General features: G+C 45.8%; 1 protein-coding gene across 1 annotated transcript in view; it reads right to left on the bottom strand.

Moving 5' to 3' along the window:
- LOC118379281 (uncharacterized) overlaps window positions 1–20,148 on the bottom strand; it is a 57,925-nt gene extending 37,777 nt beyond the window's left edge. Inside the window, exons 1-4 of the mRNA XM_052477451.1 lie at window positions 20,101–20,148; window positions 6,587–6,734; window positions 5,776–5,825; window positions 3,406–3,511 (exon numbers count right to left, since the gene is read on the bottom strand). Of these exons, the coding sequence (XP_052333411.1) occupies window positions 3,406–3,511; window positions 5,776–5,817 (148 nt within the window). The 5' untranslated portion in view covers window positions 5,818–5,825; window positions 6,587–6,734; window positions 20,101–20,148. The remainder of the gene's footprint in view (window positions 1–3,405; window positions 3,512–5,775; window positions 5,826–6,586; window positions 6,735–20,100) is intronic.
- Between the last annotated feature and the right edge of the window lie 1,542 nt (window positions 20,149–21,690).

The raw sequence follows: 21,690 nt of genomic DNA, 5'->3' as shown, positions 1-21,690 counted from the left end.
AAAATGTAGAGAGGAGGGAGCGAAAGGATGCCAGGTCCGCAGGGAGGCGAGTTTTTCTACATTTCCGCTCGGCTGCCCGGAGCCCTGTTCTGTGAGCTCGCAATGAGTCGTCGAGCCACGGAGCGGGAGGGGAGGACCGAGCCGCCCTGGAGGATAGGGGGCATAGAGAGTCAAAGGATGCAGAAAGGGAGGAGAGGAGGCAGAATCAGGAGATAGGTTAGAGAAGGTTTGAGCAGAGGGAAGAGATGATAGGATGGAGGAGTAGAGAGTAGCGGGGGAGAGAGAGCGAAGGTTGGGACGGCGCGATACCATCCGAGTAGGGGCAGTGTGGGAAGTGTTGGATGAGAGCGAGAGGGAAAAGGATACAAGGTAGTGGTCGGAGACTTGGAGGGGAGTTGCAATGAGGTTAGTGGAAGAACAGCATCTAGTAAAGATGAGGTCGAGCGTATTGCCTGCCTTGTGAGTATTGGGGGAAGATGAGAGGGTGAGGTCAAAAGAGGAGAGGAGTGGAAAGAAGGAGGCAGAGAGGAATGAGTCAAAGGTAGACGTGGGGAGGTTAAAGTCGCCCAGAACTGTGAGAGGTGAGCCGTCCTCAGGAAAGGAGCTTATCAAGGCATCAAGCTCATTGATGAACTCTCCGAGGGAACCTGGAGGGCGATAAATGATAAGGATGTTAAGCTTGAAAGGGCTGGTAACTGTGACAGCATGGAATTCAAAGGAGGCGATAGACAGATGGGTAAGGGGAGAAAGAGAGAATGACCACTTGGGAGAGATGAGGATCCCGGTGCCACCACCCCGCTGACCAGAAGCTCTCGGGGTGTGCGAGAACACGTGGGCGGACGAAGAGAGAGCAGTAGGAGTGGCAGTGTTATCTGTGGTGATCCATGTTTCCGTCAGTGCCAAGAAGTAGAGGGACTGGAGGGAGGCATAGGCTGAGATGAACTCTGCCTTGTTGGCCGCAGATCGGCAGTTCCAGAGGCTACCGGAGACCTGGAACTCCACGTGGGTCGTGCGCGCTGGGACCACCAGATTAGGGTGGCCGCGGCCACGCGGTGTGGAGCGTTTGTATGGTCTGTGCAGAGGAGAGAACAGGGATAGACAGACACATAGTTGACAGGCTACAGAAGAGGCTACGCTATTGCAAAGGAGATTGGAATGACAAGTGGACTACACGTCTCGAATGTTCAGAAAGTTAAGCTTACGTAGCAAGAATCTTATTGACTAAAATGATTAAAATGATACAGTACTGCTGAAGTAGGCTAGCTGGCAGTGGCTGCGTTGTTGACTTTGTAGGCTAGCTGGCAGTGGCTGCGTTGTTGACACTACACTAATCAAGTCGTTCCGTTGAGTGTAATAGTTTCTACAGTGCTGCTATTCGGGGGCTAGCTGGCTAGCTAGCAGTGTTGATTACGTTACTTTGCGTTAAAAGAACGACAATAGCTGGCTAGCTAACCTAGAAAATCGCTCTAGACTACACAATTATCTTTGATACAAAGACGGCTATGTAGCTAGCTATGTAGCTAGCTATGTAGCTAGCTACGATCAAACCGTTGTACTGTAATGAAATTAAATGAAAATGTGATACTACCTGTGGAGCGAAGCGGAATGCGACCGGGTTGTTAAGTTCTATTCCCCTGTTACAGTAGAGACTTATGGATACAGTAGAGACTCATGGATACAGTAGAGACTCATGGATACAGGAGAGACTCATGGATACAGGAGAGACTTATGGATACAGGAGAGACTTATGGATACAGGAGAGACTCATGGATACAGTAGAGACTCATGGATACAGTAGAGACTCATGGATACAGTAGAGACTCATGGATACAGGAGAGACTTATGGATACAGGAGAGACTTATGGATACAGTAGAGACTTATGGATACACCAAATATTAAGTTCTGCTTTTCTGATGTATCAAATACTTATGTCATGCAATAAAATGCAAATTAATTACTTAAAAATCATACAATGTGATTTTCTGGATTTTTGTTTTAGATTCCGTCCCTCACAGTTGAAGTGTACCTATGATTTAAAAAAAAATTACAGACCTCTACATGCTTTGTAAGTAGGAAAACCTGCAACATCGGCAGTGTATCAAACACTTGTTCTCCCCACTGTATAGAGTAGTAATATTCTGTCTGGTGTGTTTGAGTTTGAGTGAGAGAGGGAGATCCTAATGACTCGACTGGATATCCTAACGCTGCATGGAGAGAAGAGACCGGTTTTCAGTCAATGTATCTATACTAAAAAATATATATACAGAATCAACATGCAACAATTTCAACGATTTTACTGAGTTAAAGTTCATATAAGGAAATCAGTCAATTTAAGTCAATTCATTAGGCCATAATATATGGATTTCAAATGACTGGGCAGGGGCGCAGCTATGGCTGGGCCTGGGAGGGCATCGGCCCCCTTACTTGGGAGCCAGGCCCAACCTCTGGGGAGCCAGGCCCAACCTCTGGGGAGCCAGGCCCAACCTCTGGGGAGCCAGGCACAGCCAATCGGAATGATTTTTTTCCCCACAAAAGGGATTTATTACAGACAGAAATACTCCTCAGTTTCATCAGCTGTCTGGGTGGCTAGTCTCAGACAATCCTTCAGGTGAAGTAGCCAGATGTGGAGGTCCTGGGTTGTCGTGGTTACACGAGGTCTGCGGTTGTGAGGCTGGTTGAACGTACTGCCAAATTCTCTACAACAACGTTGGAGGCAGCTTATAGTAGAGAAATGAAACATTCCAAGCTCTGGTGTACATTCCTGCAGTCAGTATGCCAATTGCACGAGCCCTCAAAACTTGAGACTGTGACATTGCATTGTTTAACAAAACTGCACATTTTAGAGTGGCCTTTTATTGTCCCCAGCACAAGGTGCACCTGTACGTGCTTCTACACCTGCATTGCTTGCTGTTTGGGGGTTGAGGCTGGGTTTCTGTACAGCACTTTGATATATCAGCTGATGTAAGAAGGGCTTTATAAATACATTTGATTTGATATTTCAGCTCATGAAACACGAGACCAAGACTTTACATGTTGCGTTTATATTTTTGTTCAGTATAAATCACGAGGCACATTTGAATTTCCTGATTCTCCTACACTCCTTTCAGATTTACACAAACTTCAAAGTGTTTCCTTTCAAATGGTACCAAGAAAATGCATATCCTTGCTTCAGGTCCTGAGCTACAGGCAGTTAGTTTTGGGTTTGTCATTTTATGAGATTTAAAAAATATCAGACATATGTACTCATTAATTTAGCATCGATTTCCTACTGAGATGTAAATACTGGAATCATTTGATCAGCAGTTCAAATAAAGGTGTTTAAAGGTGAGTCAATTGGCAACGTCAGCATGGGAAGAGACATAAATGAGTTCTGAAGAGGGAGGGACATGATGAAACGATGTTACCTCTGATGAACTGGAGGCTTTTCTGAAGGCCAATACTGCTGAACCACTGGCAGACTTCTTCTGTGTTCAATTCTCCTAGAGGTTTTCCCCCTTGTCTGTCAAAATCCTATACCACACACACACACACACACACACACACACACACACACACACACACACACACAGATTGTTAAAATGTCAATTCCAGTTCAATAAAAACAAATGGAGCGGGACAGGGGTAGCATTCCTGAGGTTTTCTTCAAACTTCGCAGACTTCTTACATTGTTAATTGGCAATTTACAACGTCACACCGAACATTCTAAACAGTGACAAGGATATTTAGGCAGAAAGACAGACAGAAGGAAAAAGAAAGACTGAACTAGTGGACAGATGGGGCAAAGAGAAAACAAATCACAATTTTAGAGCTCATGCTATTCTACATATTTGACCATGAGGCTGAGAGAATTGAGCTTTTTTAAAGATAATTCCCTGCAAATCTAAACATAGTTCCACGGAGCAGAGAGAGAAGTGTGCAGTTTTATAGCTAATATCATGTTATTCTACACATTTTACAATGAGGCTGAGAGAATTTTGCATTTCAAAAGCTAATTGTCTGCTATTCTACACATTTTGCAATGAGGCTGGGGGGTCTCAGGAATGACATGACTCAGGAAACTGTGAGCCATAATATTAATGATTGATAAAATACAGAATTATGAAAGAGAAGCGATGTGGAAAAGATTATTGCTGGGTATTAACAACGTAGATGGAGAAAATGTTTCCGCTCCTGTTTCTCATATCTGTAATCTGCCCCCCTCAGAACCTGGAGGGAAGCTGGAAGTCTTTACCCAAGAATGGTAAAGTGTCTACTATGTTTGTTCTAACAGCTGACCAAATCAGTCCACTGCAAACTTTTGGGAAAGAATTGTATTTGACCTCTCAGAATAACTATCGAGTCAACATGTACTGTACTGAGAAAAATAACTGAAAAATAAATAACTGATGATTGACAATAAGAAGACTGTGGGAGTTGTACTGTTAGATTTCAGTGCTTTATGTGTGTGTTAGAGTGTGTTAGATTGTGTGTGTGTTGGAGTATGTCTGTGTGTGTGCGTGTGTGTGTGTGTGCTGTGAGTCTGTCCTGTACAGCAGTGTGTGGCCGCTGTGAGTCTGTCCTGTGAGGATGTATTACAGACACTATGGTAGTCAGGGATGTATAGATCGTGGTGAATGGGGCAGTTGTTAATGTGAGGATGTATTACAGACACTATGGTAGTCAGGGATGTATAGATCATTGTGAATGGGGCAGTTGTTAATGTGAGGATGTATTACAGACACTATGGTAGTCAGGGATGTATAGATCATTGTGAATGGGGCAGTTGTTAATGTGAGGATGTATTACAGACACTACGGTAGTCAGGGATGTATAGATCGTGGTGAATGGGGCAGTTGTTAATGTGAGGATGTATTACAGACACTATGGTAGTCAGGGATGTATAGATCGTGGTGAATGGGGCAGTTGTTAATGTGAGGATGTATTACAGACACTATGGTAGTCAGGGATGTATAGATCATTGTGAATGGGGCAGTTGTTAATGTGAGGATGTATTACAGACACTACGCTAGTCAGGGATGTATAGATCATTGTGAATGGGGCAGTTGTTAATGTGAGGATGTATTACAGACACTACGGTAGTCAGGGATGTATAGATCATTGTGAATGGGGCAGTTGTTAATGTGAGGATGTATTACAGACACTACGCTAGTCAGGGATGTATAGATCATTGTGAATGGGGCAGTTGTTAATGTGAGGATGTATTACAGACACTACGCTAGTCAGGGATGTATAGATCATTGTGAATGGGGCAGTTGTTAATGTGAGGATGTATTACAGACACTACGCTAGTCAGGGATGTATAGATCATTGTGAATGGGGCAGTTGTTAATGTGAGGATGTATTACAGACACTACGGTAGTCAGGGATGTATAGATCATTGTGAATGCAAGGCTCGAGCATAACTGTAATTTATCCATTTCTATTCCTTTGTTGCTAACACAGGAAATATACTTTTCACTTCTTACTTCTACACACTATGTACCAGATGTTTCTCTATGGTCACCAGGGATACATCCCAAATTGCACTCTATTCCCTACAGAGTGTACCGGCTCTGGTCAACAGGACTGTTCTATGCAATCCCATTTTGGCAAAACCTGGGCAATGTGACGACGATCCTGAGAATATTTGCTGAGTCATTGCTTTGAGTAGTTTGGGTTGTATGTCTGAAGTTAAGACACATTGTGTTTTATAGTTCTATTTGGGGCAGCTTTTCTGTTTCCGTGCCGTTGCCACCCTGAAGGTATTTTTATGGGGATTGACTGTGTTACTGTACCTTCGCTGGGAAGCTTCCATTCTGGTCATTAGACTGTGGCATGAATGATGCTGTGAGAAGGGAGAGAGAGAGTGGGAAAGAGAGAGGAGAAAAGATGGAGGGGGAATGAGAGGGGGAATGAGAGGGGGAAAGAGAGAGGGGGAAAGAGAGGGAGAAAGAGGAGAGGAAAGAGAGAGTGGGAAAGAGGAGAGGAAAGAGAGAGTGGGAAAGAGGAGAGGAAAGAGAGAGTGGGAAAGAGGAGAGGAAAGAGAGAGTGGGAAAGAGGAGAGGAAAGAGAGTGAGAAAGAGGAGAGGAAAGAGAGAGTGAGAAAGAGAGAGTGGGAAAGAGGAGAGGAAAGAGAGAGTGGGAAAGAGGAGAGGAAAGAGAGAGTGGGAAAGAGGAGAGGAAAGAGAGAGTGATAAAGAAGAGAGGAAAGAGAGAGTGGGAAAGAGGAGAGGAAAGAGAGAGTGGGAAAGAGAGGGGAGGAAAGGAGAAGTGAGCTCTGTTAATTTTTCAACTCATGTAACAGGACAGAAATGCTCATGTTCTGTACTTCCAAGGAAGATGAATCAAAGGAAGGTCTTATATTTATTGTGCTAAACCTTCTGATTGATAGACAGGGAAATGTATCGATGATATCAGTCGCAATAACACATAATGTAGTGTGCATAAAGAACATCAAACGTGTTATAAGAGGATATGAAGAGGTCAACATTATCTGTAGTAGTAGTAGTAGTAGTAGTATCGGTATTAAATCGGAGTAATAGTACTAGTTGTATTGACAGTGTCAATAACACGACAATAAACCAGTTTTACGATTGGAGACCTCACCAACTGTGATGCGCCGTTGCCGCGGTGACCCTTCCTCCTCCTGGGTGTGGTCAGGGCTCTGATTGGATAAGGAGTGGAAGGTGTGGCTTCTAGGAACGGTCACAGTGGTGGCCCCGCCCAGACTGCAGGAACAAGCTGCTCCAGGTTTCTACAGTAAATGGACGACCAGACATATGACATACATACACCACTCTGTCCAAACAGGAAACACAAAGAGGACACTTGCACATTCCCTGTCTTGGATTTTAAAGCATTGGATTGGTTTAAAAAGTAGCTGGAGGCAGATTCCACCATTGATAAATCCAAGTGCACTTGGAAAGAAGGTTAATGGGTAATCAGGACACTATGTTGTCCCTGCAAACTTCGAACCCATGGTCTTAGACAACCTCGTACCCTCGTACCAACTGAGACACACAGGAGCATAAAACAAGCACATTATTTTTGGTGAATTAACTAACTCAACAAAGAGAAACCTCTATATTCATCATCATCTCAAAAACGAAAGGAATCAAATCAATTTTCATCTCTTACATTCTTCATTCATAATTTAGCTAAACTAACCTAGTTAAATAACCTAACTAAATAACCTAGCTAAATAACCTAGCTAAATAACCTACCTAAATTGGATCAAGGAGAAATGTTGCTCTGAAGACATACTGAACTACTAAGAAAGGTTAGCTTATTAAAACTCATTTGGGCCAGGGGGCAGTATTTTCACATCCGGATGAAAAGCGTGCCCAGAGTAAACTACCTGCTTCTCAGGTCCAGAAACTAAGATGTGCATGTTTAGTAGATTTGGATAGAAAATATATGCATATTATTATTATTATTATTATTGGATAGAAAACCCTCTGAAGTTTCTAAAACTGTTTGAATGATGTCTGTGAGTAGTGGGAAAGGAAGTGGGAAATCTGAGGTTTGTAGTTTTTCAAGTCATTGCCTATCCAATATCCAGTGTAAATGGGGTCAGATTGCACTTCCTAAGGCTTCCACTAGATGTCAACAGTCTTTAGAAAGTTGTTTCAGGCTTCTGCTGTGAAAGGGGAGAGAATAAGACCACTCATAGTAAGTGGCTCAGCTGAAAGCCATGAGTTGTTTATCGCGGATGGCCGTGAGCGCGAGAGTGAGCTCCGTTCCCTTTCCTTTCTAATGACAACGGAATATTATTGAAGATTTATCCAAAAACATCCTAAAGATTGATTATATACATCGTTTTCTATGAACTTTAATTAATAGTGCCCATACTTTGTGCATTTGAATTAGTACTAAACAACAAGGAGGAACTTGGACATAAATGAGTAACTTTATCAAACATTTATTGTGGAACTGGGATTCCTGGGAGTGCATTCCCGATGAAGATCATCAAAGGTAAGTGAATATTTATAACGCTATTTCTGACTTTTGTTGACTCCACAACTTGGCGGGTATCTGTATGGCTTGTTTTGGTGTCTGAGCCCTGTACTCAGATGATCGCATGGTGTGCTTTCACCATAAAGTTTTTTTGAAAATCTGACACAGCGGTTGCGTTAAGGAGAAGTTTATCTTTAATCCTATGTATAACACTTGTATCTTTCATCAACGTTTATGATGAGTATTTCTGTAAATTGATGTGGCTCTCTGCAATTTCACCGGATGTTTTGGAGGCAAAACATTACTGAACATAACGCGAAAATGTAAACAGAGATTTCTGGAGATAAATATGAACTTTATTGAACAAAACATACATGTATTGTGTAACATGAAATCCTATGAGTGCCATCTGATGAAGATCAAAGGTTAGTGATTTATTTTCTCTCTATTTCTGATTTTGTGACTCCTCTCTTTGGCTGGAAAATGGCTGTATGTTTTTTGTGACTTGGCACTGACCTAACATAATCGCATGGTGTGCTTTCGCCGTAAAGCCCTTTTTGAAATCTGACATGATGGCTAGATTAACAAGAAGTTAAGCTTCATTTTTATGTATTGCACTTGTGAATGTATGAAAGTAAAACATTTATTTAAAAAATAATTTAATTTCGCGCTCTGTCATTTCACCGGCTGTTGTCGAAACGTTCGCGGAACCCCAAGCCGTAAAATTAAGGCAGTGATTGTTTACAGGAAATGTTCCAAAGCTTTTAGTTTAGTTTAGTTTATTTTATTTTTACAGGGACAGTGCACATTAATCAACGTTTCAGTAAAAGTGCCGGTTTTAGCCAGCCGGCTAATTTTCAACCGTAGTCCCTGGGCAGGTTATTAAAAACAATTACAATATAGACAATAGCACCATAGACATAGCAACATAGCAACATAGGACAAGCAAGACGTAGCATACAGACAGAGCAACATAGAACAAAAAGCAGCAAGACAAAATTCATAAAAGCAACAAAGTGTTTCCATACCTCACAAGCTACAGACAACATGGAAAGCGGCAACACACAGCTAGGGACCATGTTCACAAATCTGATTGACCTTTAGCCATGTCTTCAAGCATTTTGTGAAAGTGTGATATGTGGTGCAGTTATGTGTGTCTGATGGCAGTGTATTCCAGACATGGGAAGCTCTCACAGAGAATGCAGATTTACTAAAGGTGCTTTTCCTTAGGGGAACTATACAGTCACCTCTCATGGCAGACCTTGTGGATCTGCTGCCATATGTCTGAGTTTTCTGTTTAACAAAAATATTGAGTGGAGGGGGAGCCAGGCCATTAAGGATCTTGAATACAAGACATGCGTCGGTGTATTGCACAAGATTTTCCCAACTCGAGCTCATGTTTTCTAAGGATGTGACAATGATGATGGCTATTGGGCTTCCTATCAAGCACTTTGAGAGCCTGTTTGTAGACAGACTGAATAGGTTTTAATGTTGTACAGCAAGCTTGGGCCCAACTAGTCAAGCAGTATGTTAAGTGGGGGAGTATCATAGATTTGAAGTACAGTTTTGCTACCTCTGTAGTCAAACAATTTCGTATAAATCGGAAATTAGCTAGATTGAATTTAGTTACCTTTTTCACATGCTTTTTAAAAGAGAGGTTGGAATCAAGTATGATGCCAAGGTACTTAAAATCGGATACCACCTGGAGCTTCTCCCCTGACACATAGACATCTGGCTCAGTAGCATCTGTTGCCCTCTTTGTGAAGAACATACAAACAGTTTTTTTCACATTGAGATGCAAACACGAGTCACAGAGCCACTTTGTAACCTGGACCATTACAGTAGTGAGTTCTTGTGCAGCTTGTTGTTTGCTCTTTGCATGCACATATATCACTGTATCATCTGCATACATTTGAACTTCAGACCCAGTACATACAGAAGGCAGATCATTAATGTACAGGCTGAACAGGAGGGGCCCCAGTATTGACCCTTGGGGCACGCCCACATCATAGCTACGAGTGGGCGACAGCTCATTGCTCACTCTGACACACTGAGTTCTGCCTTCATATGATTTCATCCATCTCAAGGCATCAGGGAAACGTTGAACTTGGACAATTTTGTGATGAGAATCTCATGGTTAACAGTATCAAAAGCCTTCCTTAGGTCCAGAAACACAGCCCCAACAGCACCCCCTTTGTCCATCTTGGACTTCACATTTTCCAGAAGAAAGCAGTTGGCCGTTTCTGTGGAGTGTTTCGCTCTGAAGCCAAACTGCATGGAGTGTAATGTGAAGGGGCTGTTGTTGAGGTGGGCAATCAGTTGTTCTGCTACACACAATGTTCTGTTATAATCTCCACCCGGCACAGCCAGAAGAGGACTGGCCACCCCACATAGCCTGGTTCCTCTCTAGGTTTCTTCCTAGGTTTTGGCCTTTCTAGGAGTTTTTCCTAGCCACCGTGCTTCTACACCTGCATTGCTTGCTGTTTGGAGTTTTAGGCTGGGTTTCTGTACAGCACTTTGAGATATCAGCTGATGTACGAAGGGCTATATAAATACATTTGATTTGAAGTGCTTTGAGAGACTAGTCAAGGACCAGATCACCTCCACCCTACCTGACACCCTAGACCCACTCCAACTTGCTTACCGCCCAAATAGGTCCACAGACGATGCAATCTCAACCACACTGCACACTGCCCTAACCCACCTGGACAAGAGGATTACTTATGTGAGAATGCTGTTCATCGACTACAGCTCGGCATTCAACACCATAGTACCCTCCAAGCTCGTCATCAGTCGAGACCCTGGGTCTCGACCCCGCCCTGTGCAACTGGGTACTGGACTTCCTGACGGGGCCCCAGGTGGTGAGGGTAGGCAACAACATCTCCACCCCGCTGATCCTCAACACTGGGGCCCCACAAGGGTGCGTTCTGAGCCCTCTCCTGTACTCCCTGTTCACCCACAACTGCGTGGCCACACACGCCTCCAACTCAATCATCAAGTTTGCGGATGACACTACAGTGGTAGGCTTGATTACCAACAACGACGAGACGGCCTACAGGGGAGGAGGTGAGGGCCCTCGGAGTGTGGTGTCAGGAAAATAACCTCACACTCAACGTCAACAAAACTAAGGAGATGATTGTGGACTTCAGGAAACAGCAGAGGGGAACACCCCCTATCCACATCGATGGAACAGTAGTGGAGAGGGTAGTAAAGTTTTAAGTTTCTCAGCATACACATCACAGACAAACTGAATTGGTCCACTCACACAGACAGCATAGTGAAGAAGGCGCAGCAACGCCTCTTCAAACTCAGGAGGCTGAAGAAATTCAGCTTGTCACTAAAAGCACTCACAAACTTCTACAGATGCACAATCGAGAGCATCCTGGCGGGCTGTATCACCGCCTGGTACGTCAACTGCTCCTCCCACATCCGTAAGGCTCTCCAGAGGGTAGTGAGGTCTGCACAACGCATCACCGGGGCAAACTACCTGCCCTCCAGGACACCTACACCACCCGATGTCACAGGAAGGCCAAAAAGATCATCAAGGACAACAACCACCCGAGCCACTGCCTGTTCACCCCGCTATCATCCAGAAGGCGAGGTCAGTACAGGTGCATCAAAGCTGGGACCGAGAGACTGAAAAACAGCTTCTATCTCAAGGCCATCAGACTGTTAAACAGCCACCTCTAACATTGAGTGGCTGCTGCCAACACACTGACACTGACTCAACTCCAGCCACTTTAATAATGGGAATTGATGGGAAATGATGTAAAACATATCACTAGCCACTTTAAACAATGCTACCTAATATAATGTTACATACCCTACATTATTCATCTCATATGCATACGTATATACTGTACTCTATATCATCTACTGCATCTTTATGTAATACATGTATCACTAGCCACTTTAACTATGCCACTTTGTTTACATACTCATCTCATATGTATATACTGCACTCAATACCATCTACTGTATCTTGCCTATGCCGCTCTGTACCATCACTCACTCATATATCCTTATGTACATATTCCTTATCCCCTTACACTGTGTATAAGACAGTAGTTTTGGAATTGTTAGTTAGATTACTTGTTGGTTATCACTGCATTGTCGGAACTAGAAGCACAAGCATTTCGCTACACTCGCATTAACATCTGCTAACCATGTGTATGTGACAAATAAAATTGATTTGATTTGATTTGACCTGTACATAGCCCACCTATAATTTAGCCCAAACAACTACCTCTTTCCCTACTGTATTTATTTGATTTATTTTGCTCCTTTGCACCCCATTATTTTTATTTCTACTTTGCACATTCTTCCACTGCAATTCTACCATTCCAGTGTTTTACTTGCTATATTGTATTTACTTTGCCACCATGGCCTTTTTTGCCTTTACCTCCCTTATCTCACCTCATTTGCTCACATCGTATATAGACTTGTTTATACTGTATTATTGACTGTATGTTTGTTTTACTCCATGTGTAACTCTGTGTCGTTGTATGTGTCAAACTGCTTTGCTTTATCTTGGCCAGGTCGCAATTGTAAATGAGAACTTGTTCTCAACTAGCCTACCTGGTTAAATAAAGGTGTTCTCAACTAGCCTACCTGTGTCACGTTCTGACCTTTATTTTCTGTGTTTTGTATTTAGTTAGTATGGTCAGGCGTGAGTTGGGTGGGCAGTCTATGTTTGTTTTTCTAGGTTTTAGGAATTTCTATGTTTCGGCCTAGTATGGTTCTCAATCAGAGGCAGGTGTCATTAGTTGTCTCTGATTGAGAATCATACTTAGGTAGCCTGGGTTTCACTGTGTGTTTGTGGGTGATTGTTCCTGTCTCTGTGTGTGCACCAGATAGGACTGTTTTTGAGTTTTCACATTTCTTGTTTTTGTTAGTTTGTTCATGTGTACCTTAATGTATTAAAAAGTACCATGGACAATTACCACGCCGCGTATTGGTCCTCTGATCCGTTTTCGCCTCTCCTCTTCGGAAGAAGAGGAGGAAATTCATTACAGAATCACCCACCAAAATCGGACCAAGCGGCGTGGTAAAGGACAGCGACGACAGCAGCAGCAGCAGCAACAACAGCGGCCAGCATCAGAGCAGAATCTGGACTACACAACTTGGGAGGAGATAGATAGGTGGGCGGTCGACCCAGGAGAGTGCCGGAGCCCGCCTGGGATTCGATGGAGCAATGCAAGGAAGGTTACAGGAGAATGAGGTTGGCGAAGCCAGCACAGCAGTGCGACAGGTACGAGAGGCAGCCCCAAATTTTTTTTTTTTTGGGGGGGGCACACGAGGTGTGGTACTAAGCCAGGTAGCAGACCTGAGCTCACTCCTCGTGCTTATGATAAGCAGCGCATTACTGGTCAGGCACCGTGTTATGCGGTTGAGCGCACGGTGTCGCCAGTGCGTGTCCATAGCCCGGTGCGCTATAGGGCAGCCCCCGAGAGTGCCATGCGAGTGTGGGCATTGAGCCAGGGCGTATGGTGCCTGCTCAGCGGGTCTGGTCGCCGGTACGCAGTCTTGGTCCAGGTTATCCTGCGCCGGCTCTGCGTGCTGTGTCTCCGGGGCGCTGGGAGGGTGCAGTGCGTCCTCTGCCTGCGCTCCGCTCGTACCGGGCAACTGTGGGAGTGGAGCCTAGGGGAGAGGTGCGTGTAGTAAGCACTAGATCTCCCGTGCTTACCCACAGCCCGGTTCAACCTGTGCCTGCACTCTGGAGGGTCCGGGCTCGAGTAGTTGTCCAGCCTGGGGAAGTGGTGCCAAGGTTGCGCACCAGAGCTCCAGTGCTCCCCACAGCCCGGTCTTTCAGGCTCCTCCTAACACCAAGCCTCCTGAAAGTCTCCCCAGCCTGGTGGTTCCTGTGGCAGCCCCACGCACCAGGCTGTCTCTCTGTCTCTCCCTGCAGGTGCTCCCGCCTGTCCGGCGCCGCTGCCGGAGCGTCCCGCCTGTCCGGCGCCGCTGCCGGAGCCCCTCAGCCCAGAGGCGCCAGAGCCCCTCAGCCCAGAGGCGCCAGAGCCCCTCAGCCCAGAGGCGCCAGAGCCCCTCAGCCCAGAGGCGCCAGAGCCCCTGCCCCTCTGTCCAGAGCTTCTGCCCTCTGTCCCGAGCTGCCCCTCTGTCCAGTGGGGTCATTGAGAGGGGTTGCCATGGTGAGAAAGCCACGGAGGCGGACAATAAAGCGGACTAAGACAATGGTGAAGTGGGTCCGCGTCCCGCGCCAGAACCGCCACCGCGGACAGACGCCCACCCAGACCCTCCCCTATAGGTCAAGGTTTTGCGACCGGAGTCCGCACCTTTGGGGGGTACTGTCACGTTCTGACCTTTATTTTCTGTGTTTTGTATTTAGTTAGTATGGTCAGGGCGTGAGTTGGGTGGGCAGTCTATGTTTGTTTTTCTAGGTTTTGGGAATTTCTATGTTTCGGCCTAGTATGGTTCTCAATCAGAGGCAGGTGTCATTAGTTGTCTCTGATTGAGAATCATACTTAGGTAGCCTGGGTTTCACTGTGTGTTTGTGGGTGATTGTTCCTGTCTCTGTGTGTGCACCAGATAGGACTGTTTTGAGTTTTCACATTTCTTGTTTTTGTTAGTTTGTTCATGTGTACCTTAATGTATTAAAAAGTACCATGGACAATTACCACGCCGCGTATTGGTCCTCTGATCCGTTTCGCCTCTCCTCTTCGGAAGAAGAGGAAATTCATTACAACCTGGTTAATTAAAGGTGTTCTCAACTAGCCTACCTGGTTAAATAAAGGTGTTCTCAACTAGCCTACCTGGTTAATTAAAGGTGTTCTCAACTAGCCTACCTGGTTAAATAAAGGTGTTCTCAACTTGCCTACCTGGTTAATTAAAGGTGTTCTCAACTTGCCTACCTGTTTAAATAAAGGTGTTCTCAACTTGCCTACCTGGTTAAATAAAGGTGTTCTCAACTAGCCTACCTGGTTAAATAAAGGTCAAATAAATAAAATAAGTAAATAAACTCTGCTTTACTCTGCTCTGCTTTAATCTACTGTGCTCTACTCTGCTCTGCTCTGCTTTAATCTACTGTGCTCTACTCTGCTCTGCTCTGCTCTGCTTTAATCTACTGTGCTCTACTCTGCTCTGCTCTGCTTTAATCTACTCTACCCTGCTGTGCTTTACTCTGCTCTGCTTTAATCTACTCTACCCTGCTGTGCTTTACTCTGCTGTGCTTTACTCTGCTCTGCTGTGCTCTGCTGTGCTCTGCTCTGCTGTGCTCTGCTCTGCTGTGCTCTGCTCTGCTGTACTCTGCTCTGCTGTACTCTGCTCTGCTGTACTCTGCTCTGCTTTACTCTGCTCTGCTTTACTCTGCTCTGCTTTACTCTGCTTGTGATTGATTATGCATAAAGGTCAAATGACCATTCAAGATCGGGACGGGAGCAACTATGGAATTTCTACAAATGATCGCATCCATTGGTAGAAAACAGCTGAGACGCTGCAGGGCTGACCCACACCAGGCTGATGTTTTCACAGGACAGTTGCAGGAACAATGTTGGACCAGTAACCAGACCAGCCCAGTACGGCTTGGTTTGGTTCAGTAGTGGATCAGTAACCAGGCCAGCCCAGTATGGCTTGGTTTGGTTCAGTAGTGGATCAGTAACCAGGCCAGCCCAGTATAGCTTGGTTTGGTTCAGTAGTGGATCAGTAACCAGGCCAGCCCAGTATAGCTTGGTTTGGTTCAGTAGTGGATCAGTAACCAGGCCAGCCCAGTACGGCTTGGTTTGGTTCAGTAGTGGATCAGTAACCAGACCAGCCCAGTATAGCTTGGTTTGGTTCAGTAGTGGATCAGTAACCAGCCCAGCCCAGTATAGCTTGGTTTGGTTCAGTAGTGGATCAGTAACCAGGCCAGGCCAGCCCAGTACAGCTTGGTTTGGTTCAGTAGTGGATCAGTAACCAGACCAGCCCAGTATAGCTTGGTTTGGTTCAGTAGTGGATCAGTAACCAGACCAGCCTAGTACAGCTTGGTTTGGTTCAGTAGTTGATCAGTAACCAGGCCAGCCCAGTATGGCTTGGTTTGGTTCAGTAGTGGATCAGTAACCAGACCAGCCCAGTATGGCTTGGTTTGGTTCAGTAGTTGATCAGTAACCAGGCCAGCCCAGTACGGCTTGGTTTGGTTCAGTAGTGGATCAGTAACCAGACCAGCCCAGTACGGCTTGGTTTTGTTCAGTAGTTGATCAGTAAGCAGGCCAGCCCAGTATAGCTTGGTTTTGTTCAGTAGTGGATCAGTAACCAGACCAGCCCAGTATAGCTTGGTTTGGTTCAGTAGTGGATCAGTAACCAGGCCAGGCCAGCCAGTACGGCTTGGTTTGGTTCAGTAGTTGATCAGTAACCAGGCCAGCCCAGTATAGCTTGGTTTGGTTCAGTAGTGGATCAGTAACCAGACCAGCCCAGTAAAGCTTGGTTTGGTTCAGTAACCAGACCAGCCCAGTACGGCTTGGTTTGGTTCAGTAACCAGACCAGCCCAGTACGGCTTGGTTTGGTTCAGTAGTTGATCAGTAACCAGGCCAGCCCAGTATAGCTTGGTTTGGTTCAGTAGTGGATCAGTAACCAGACCAGCCCAGTAAAGCTTGGTTTGGTTCAGTAACCAGACCAGCCCAGTACGGCTTGGTTTGGTTCAGTAGTGGATCAGTAACCAGACCAGCCCAGTACGGCTTGGTTTGGTTCAGTAGTGGATCAGTAACCAGACCAGCCCAGTACGGCTTGGTTTGGTTCAGTAGTGGATCAGTAACCAGACCAAGCCCAGTACGGCTTGGTTTGGTTCAGTAGTGGATCAGTAACCAGACCAGCCCAGTACGGCTTGGTTTGGTTCAGTAGTGGATCAGTAACCAGACCAGCCCAGTATAGCTTGGTTTGGTTCAGTAGTGGATCAGTAACCAGACCAGCCCAGTATAGCTTGGTTTGGTTCAGTAGTGGATCAGTAACATGACCAGCCCAGTACGGCTTGGTTTGGTTCAGTAGTGGATCAGTAACCAGACAGGCCCAGTATAGCTTGGTTTGGTTCAGTAGTGGATCAGTAACCAGGCCAGCCCAGTACAGCTTGGTTTGGTTCAGTAGTGGATCAGTAACCAGGCCAGGCCAGCCCAGTATAGCTTGGTTTGGTTCAGTAGTGGATCAGTAACCAGGCCAGGCCAGTACAGCTTGGTTTGGTTCAGTAGTGGATCAGTAACCAGACCAGCCCAGTACGGCTTGGTTTGGTTCAGTAGTGGATCAGTAACCAGACCAGCCCAGTACGGCTTGGTTTGGTTCAGTAGTTGATCAGTAACCAGGCCAGCCCAGTACGGCTTGGTTTGGTTCAGTAGTGGATCAGTAACCAGACCAGCCCAGTACGGCTTGGTTTGGTTCAGTAGTTGATCAGTAACCAGGCCAGCCCAGTATAGCTTGGTTTGGTTCAGTAGTGGATCAGTAACCAGACCAGCCCAGTACGGCTTGGTTTGGTTCAGTAGTGGATCAGTAACCAGACCAGCCCAGTACGGCTTGGTTTGGTTCAGTAGTGGATCAGTAACCAGACCAGCCCAGTACGGCTTGGTTTGGTTCAGTAGTGGATCAGTAACCAGACCAGCCCAGTACGGCTTGGTTTGGTTCAGTAGTGGATCAGTAACCAGACCAGCCCAGTACGGCTTGGTTTGGTTCAGTAGTGGATCAGTAACCAGACCAGCCCAGTACGGCTTGGTTTGGTTCAGTAGTGGATCAGTAACCAGACCAGCCCAGTATAGCTTGGTTTGGTTCAGTAGTGGATCAGTAACCAGACCAGCCCAGTACGGCTTGGTTTGGTTCAGTAGTGGATCAGTAACCAGACCAGCCCAGTATAGCTTGGTTTGGTTCAGTAGTGGATCAGTAACCAGGCCAGCCCAGTACAGCTTGGTTTGGTTCAGTAGTGGATCAGTAACCAGGCCAGCCCAGTACAGCTTGGTTTGGTTCAGTAGTGGATCAGTAATCAGGCCAGGCCAGCCCAGTATAGCTTGGTTTGGTTCAGTAGTGGATCAGTAACCAGGCCAGCCCAGTATAGCTTGGTTTGGTTCAGTAGTGGATCAGTAACCAGGCCAGCCCAGTACAGCTTGGTTTGGTTCAGTAGTGGATCAGTAACCAGGCCAGGCCAGCCCAGTATAGCTTGGTTTGGTTCAGTAGTGGATCAGTAACCAGACCAGCCCAGTATAGCTTGGTTTGGTTCAGTAGTGGATCAGTAACCAGGCCAGCCCAGTACAGCTTGGTTTGGTTCAGTAGTGGATCAGTAACCTGGCCAGGCCAGCCCAGTATAGCTTCGTTTGGTTCAGTAGTGGATCAGTAACCAGACCAGCCCAGTATAGCTTGGTTTGGTTCAGCAGTGGATCAGTAACCAGGCCAGGCCAGCCCAGTACGGCTTGGTTTGGTTCAGTAGTGGATCAGTAACCAGACCAAGCCCAGTACGGCTTGGTTTGGTTCAGTAGTGGATCAGTAACCAGACCAGCCCAGTACGGCTTGGTTTGGTTCAGTAGTGGATCAGTAACCAGACCAGCCCAGTATAGCTTGGTTTGGTTCAGTAGTGGATCAGTAACCAGACCAGCCCAGTACGGCTTGGTTTGGTTCAGTAGTTGATCAGTAACCAGGCCAGCCCAGTATAGCTTGGTTTGGTTCAGTAGTGGATCAGTAACCAGACCAGCCCAGTATGGCTTGGTTTGGTTCAGTAGTGGATCGGTAACCACACCAGCCCAGTACGGCTTGGTTTGGTTCAGTAGTGGATCAGTAACCAGACCAGCCCAGTACGGCTTGGTTTGGTTCAGTAGTGGATCAGTAACCAGACCAGCCCAGTACGGCTTGGTTTGGTTCAGTAGTGGATCAGTAACCAGACCAGCCCAGAACGGCTTGGTTTGGTTCAGTAGTGGATCAGTAACCAGACCAGCCCAGTACGGCTTGGTTTGGTTCAGTAGTGGATCAGTAACCAGACCAGCCCAGTATAGCTTGGTTTGGTTCAGTTGTGGATCAGTAACCAGACCAGCCCAGTACGGCTTGGTTTGGTTCAGTAGTGGATCAGTAACCAGACCAGCCCAGTATAGCTTGGTTTGGTTCAGTAGTGGATCAGTAACCAGGCCAGCCCAGTACAGCTTGGTTTGGTTCAGTAGTGGATCAGTAACCAGGCCAGCCCAGTACAGCTTGGTTTGGTTTAGTAGTGGATCAGTAATCAGGCCAGGCCAGCCCAGTATAGCTTGGTTTGGTTCAGTAGTGGATCAGTAACCAGACCAGCCCAGTATAGCTTGGTTTGGTTCAGTAGTGGATCAGTAACCAGGCCAGCCCAGTACAGCTTGGTTTGGTTCAGTAGTGGATCAGTAACCAGGCCAGCCCAGTATAGCTTGGTTTGGTTCAGTAGTGGATCAGTAACCAGACCAGCCCAGTATAGCTTGGTTTGGTTCAGTAGTGGATCAGTAACCAGGCCAGCCCAGTACAGCTTGGTTTGGTTCAGTAGTTGATCAGTAACCAGGCCAGCCCAGTATAGCTTGGTTTGGTTCAGTAGTGGATCAGTAACCAGGCCAGCCCAGTACAGCTTGGTTTGGTTCAGTAGTGGATCAGTAACCAAGCCAGGCCAGCCCAGTATAGTGGATCAGTAACCTGGCCAGGCCAGCCCAGTATAGCTTGGTTTGGTTCAGTAGTGGATCAGTAACCAGGCCAGCCCAGTACAGCTTGGTTTGGTTCAGTAGTGGATCAGTAACCAAGCCAGGCCAGCCCAGTATAGCTTGGTTTGGTTCAGTAGTGGATCAGTAACCAGGCCAGCCCAGTACAGCTTGGTTTGGTTCAGTAGTGGATCAGTAACCAGGCCAGCCCAGTACAGCTTGGTTTGGTTCAGTAGTGGATCAGTAACCAGGCCAGGCCAGCCCAGTATAGCTTGGTTTGGTTCAGTAGTGGATCAGTAACCAGGCCAGCCCAGTACAGCTTGGTTTGGTTCAGTAGTGGATCAGTAACCAGGCCAGCCCAGTATAGCTTGGCCTGGCTCAGTAGTTGATCATTAACCAGGCCAGACCAGTACAGCTTGGCCTGGTTAGGTAGTTGATCAGTAACCAGGCTAGACCAGTACAGCTTGGCCTGGTTAGGTAGTGTTAAAAATCCAGGCCATATGACTGTGGTCTTGAAAAATAGACCAGATGAAGTGTAGGGACCATATAAATAGATATAGGACTCACCTTTGTCTCTGTACCCTTGTGGTGTCCGTGACAACACAGGTAGTACCATTGAGGCTCGCTTCATTTTAAACTTATTGTTCTTCTTCTTTTGTGTTTGAAACAAGCGCCAATCTAAATATTGGTGATTTAACACCACCTGCAGTGCTGGAGTACTGAACCAAATCTTGTCTCATTTATATATTGTGGCCACTAGATGGCGGTGATATAGCTTAAATCAGCCACAGGCAACCCAACATGAAGAAGAAGAAGACAATGCTCTGGATCCCCACCCAGTTGTATACTTTAAAATGGTGGAAGACCTAAATGGTAATGTCCATGCTAAAATGGGTTATATCCATCTAGTCCTTTATTTATCGCTATGGGCATTACCCTTTGGTAGATAGAGGCCTCCATCTTGGTGCTGAGAGGAAGCAGTCGCAGTTCTGCTCTCAGTAACTCATGGCAACTGGCGTCCGCGTTGCTCCAGTCATCTATAGAGAGAAACAGGGAGACATGTTATTAAAACTTTTTAGGGATAGCCACCATTTTTTATTTTTCACCAAAATGACATACCCAAATCTAACTGCCTGTAGCTCAGGACTTGAAGCATGGATATGCATATTCTTGATACCATTTGAAAGAAAACACTTTGAAATTTGTGGAAATGTGAATTGAATGTAGGAGAATATAACACAATAGATCTGGTGGAAGAAAATACCTACCAGTCTTTTTCTACCACCATCTTTGAAATACAAGAGAAAGGTCACGGTTAAAGGCATCACTCTGGTTGTAATTCCGGGAGTGTCCACAAGATGGCAGCAGTGTATGTGCAAAGTTTCAGATCGATAACTTGAAACAGGAGCAAACTACATGACATTAAGTGTGAAGTCCCCAAGTACATTTGGGCAAATCGTGAAGGAGACATTTCAAATCACATGTATTTATATAGCCCTTCGTACATCAGCTGATATCTCAAAGTGCTGTACAGAAACCCAGCCTAAAACCCCAAACAGCAAGCAATGCAGGTGTAGAAGCACGTTTGCATTCATATTCCATTTTTTTCTGCAAGAATATCATCAAAGCTGTGTACTTGGACTTTGATTTATCTTTCCAAGTAGTAGCCATATTATAAGATCAACATTTTCATAACTTCATAACTCTGAATATCCTTATAATGTTTGTCCAAAAGGAAAAGGCATGCTGTCGTACAAGGTTAGTAGCTACATTTTACGACAGACACATGGTTTCCAGATACTCCCGTAAAGCCCAGCTCATTGGCTATCTAGCTAGCTTTGTTTGACCCCGATTGGTTCAAGTGAAGACCGCCCACATCGTCGGTGTACCATAAAGGCGTCACTCTCTGACCAAATATGGTGTCCTATAGGATATACTACTCATGAACCCTAACGTACAACCACATCAACAACAGGACAACATCAGCCATGAACCCTAACATCCTACCACATCAACAACATGACAACATCAGTCATGAACCCTAACATCCTACCACATCAACAACATGACAACATCAGTCATGAACCATAACATCCTACCACATCAACAACATGACAACATCAGTCATGAACCATAACATCCTACCACATCAACAAC

Source organism: Oncorhynchus keta, chromosome 24, assembly GCF_023373465.1.
Source record: "Oncorhynchus keta strain PuntledgeMale-10-30-2019 chromosome 24, Oket_V2, whole genome shotgun sequence".
Classification (NCBI taxonomy): domain Eukaryota; kingdom Metazoa; phylum Chordata; class Actinopteri; order Salmoniformes; family Salmonidae; genus Oncorhynchus; species Oncorhynchus keta.
This window is presented reverse-complemented; position numbering and strand designations above follow the sequence as displayed.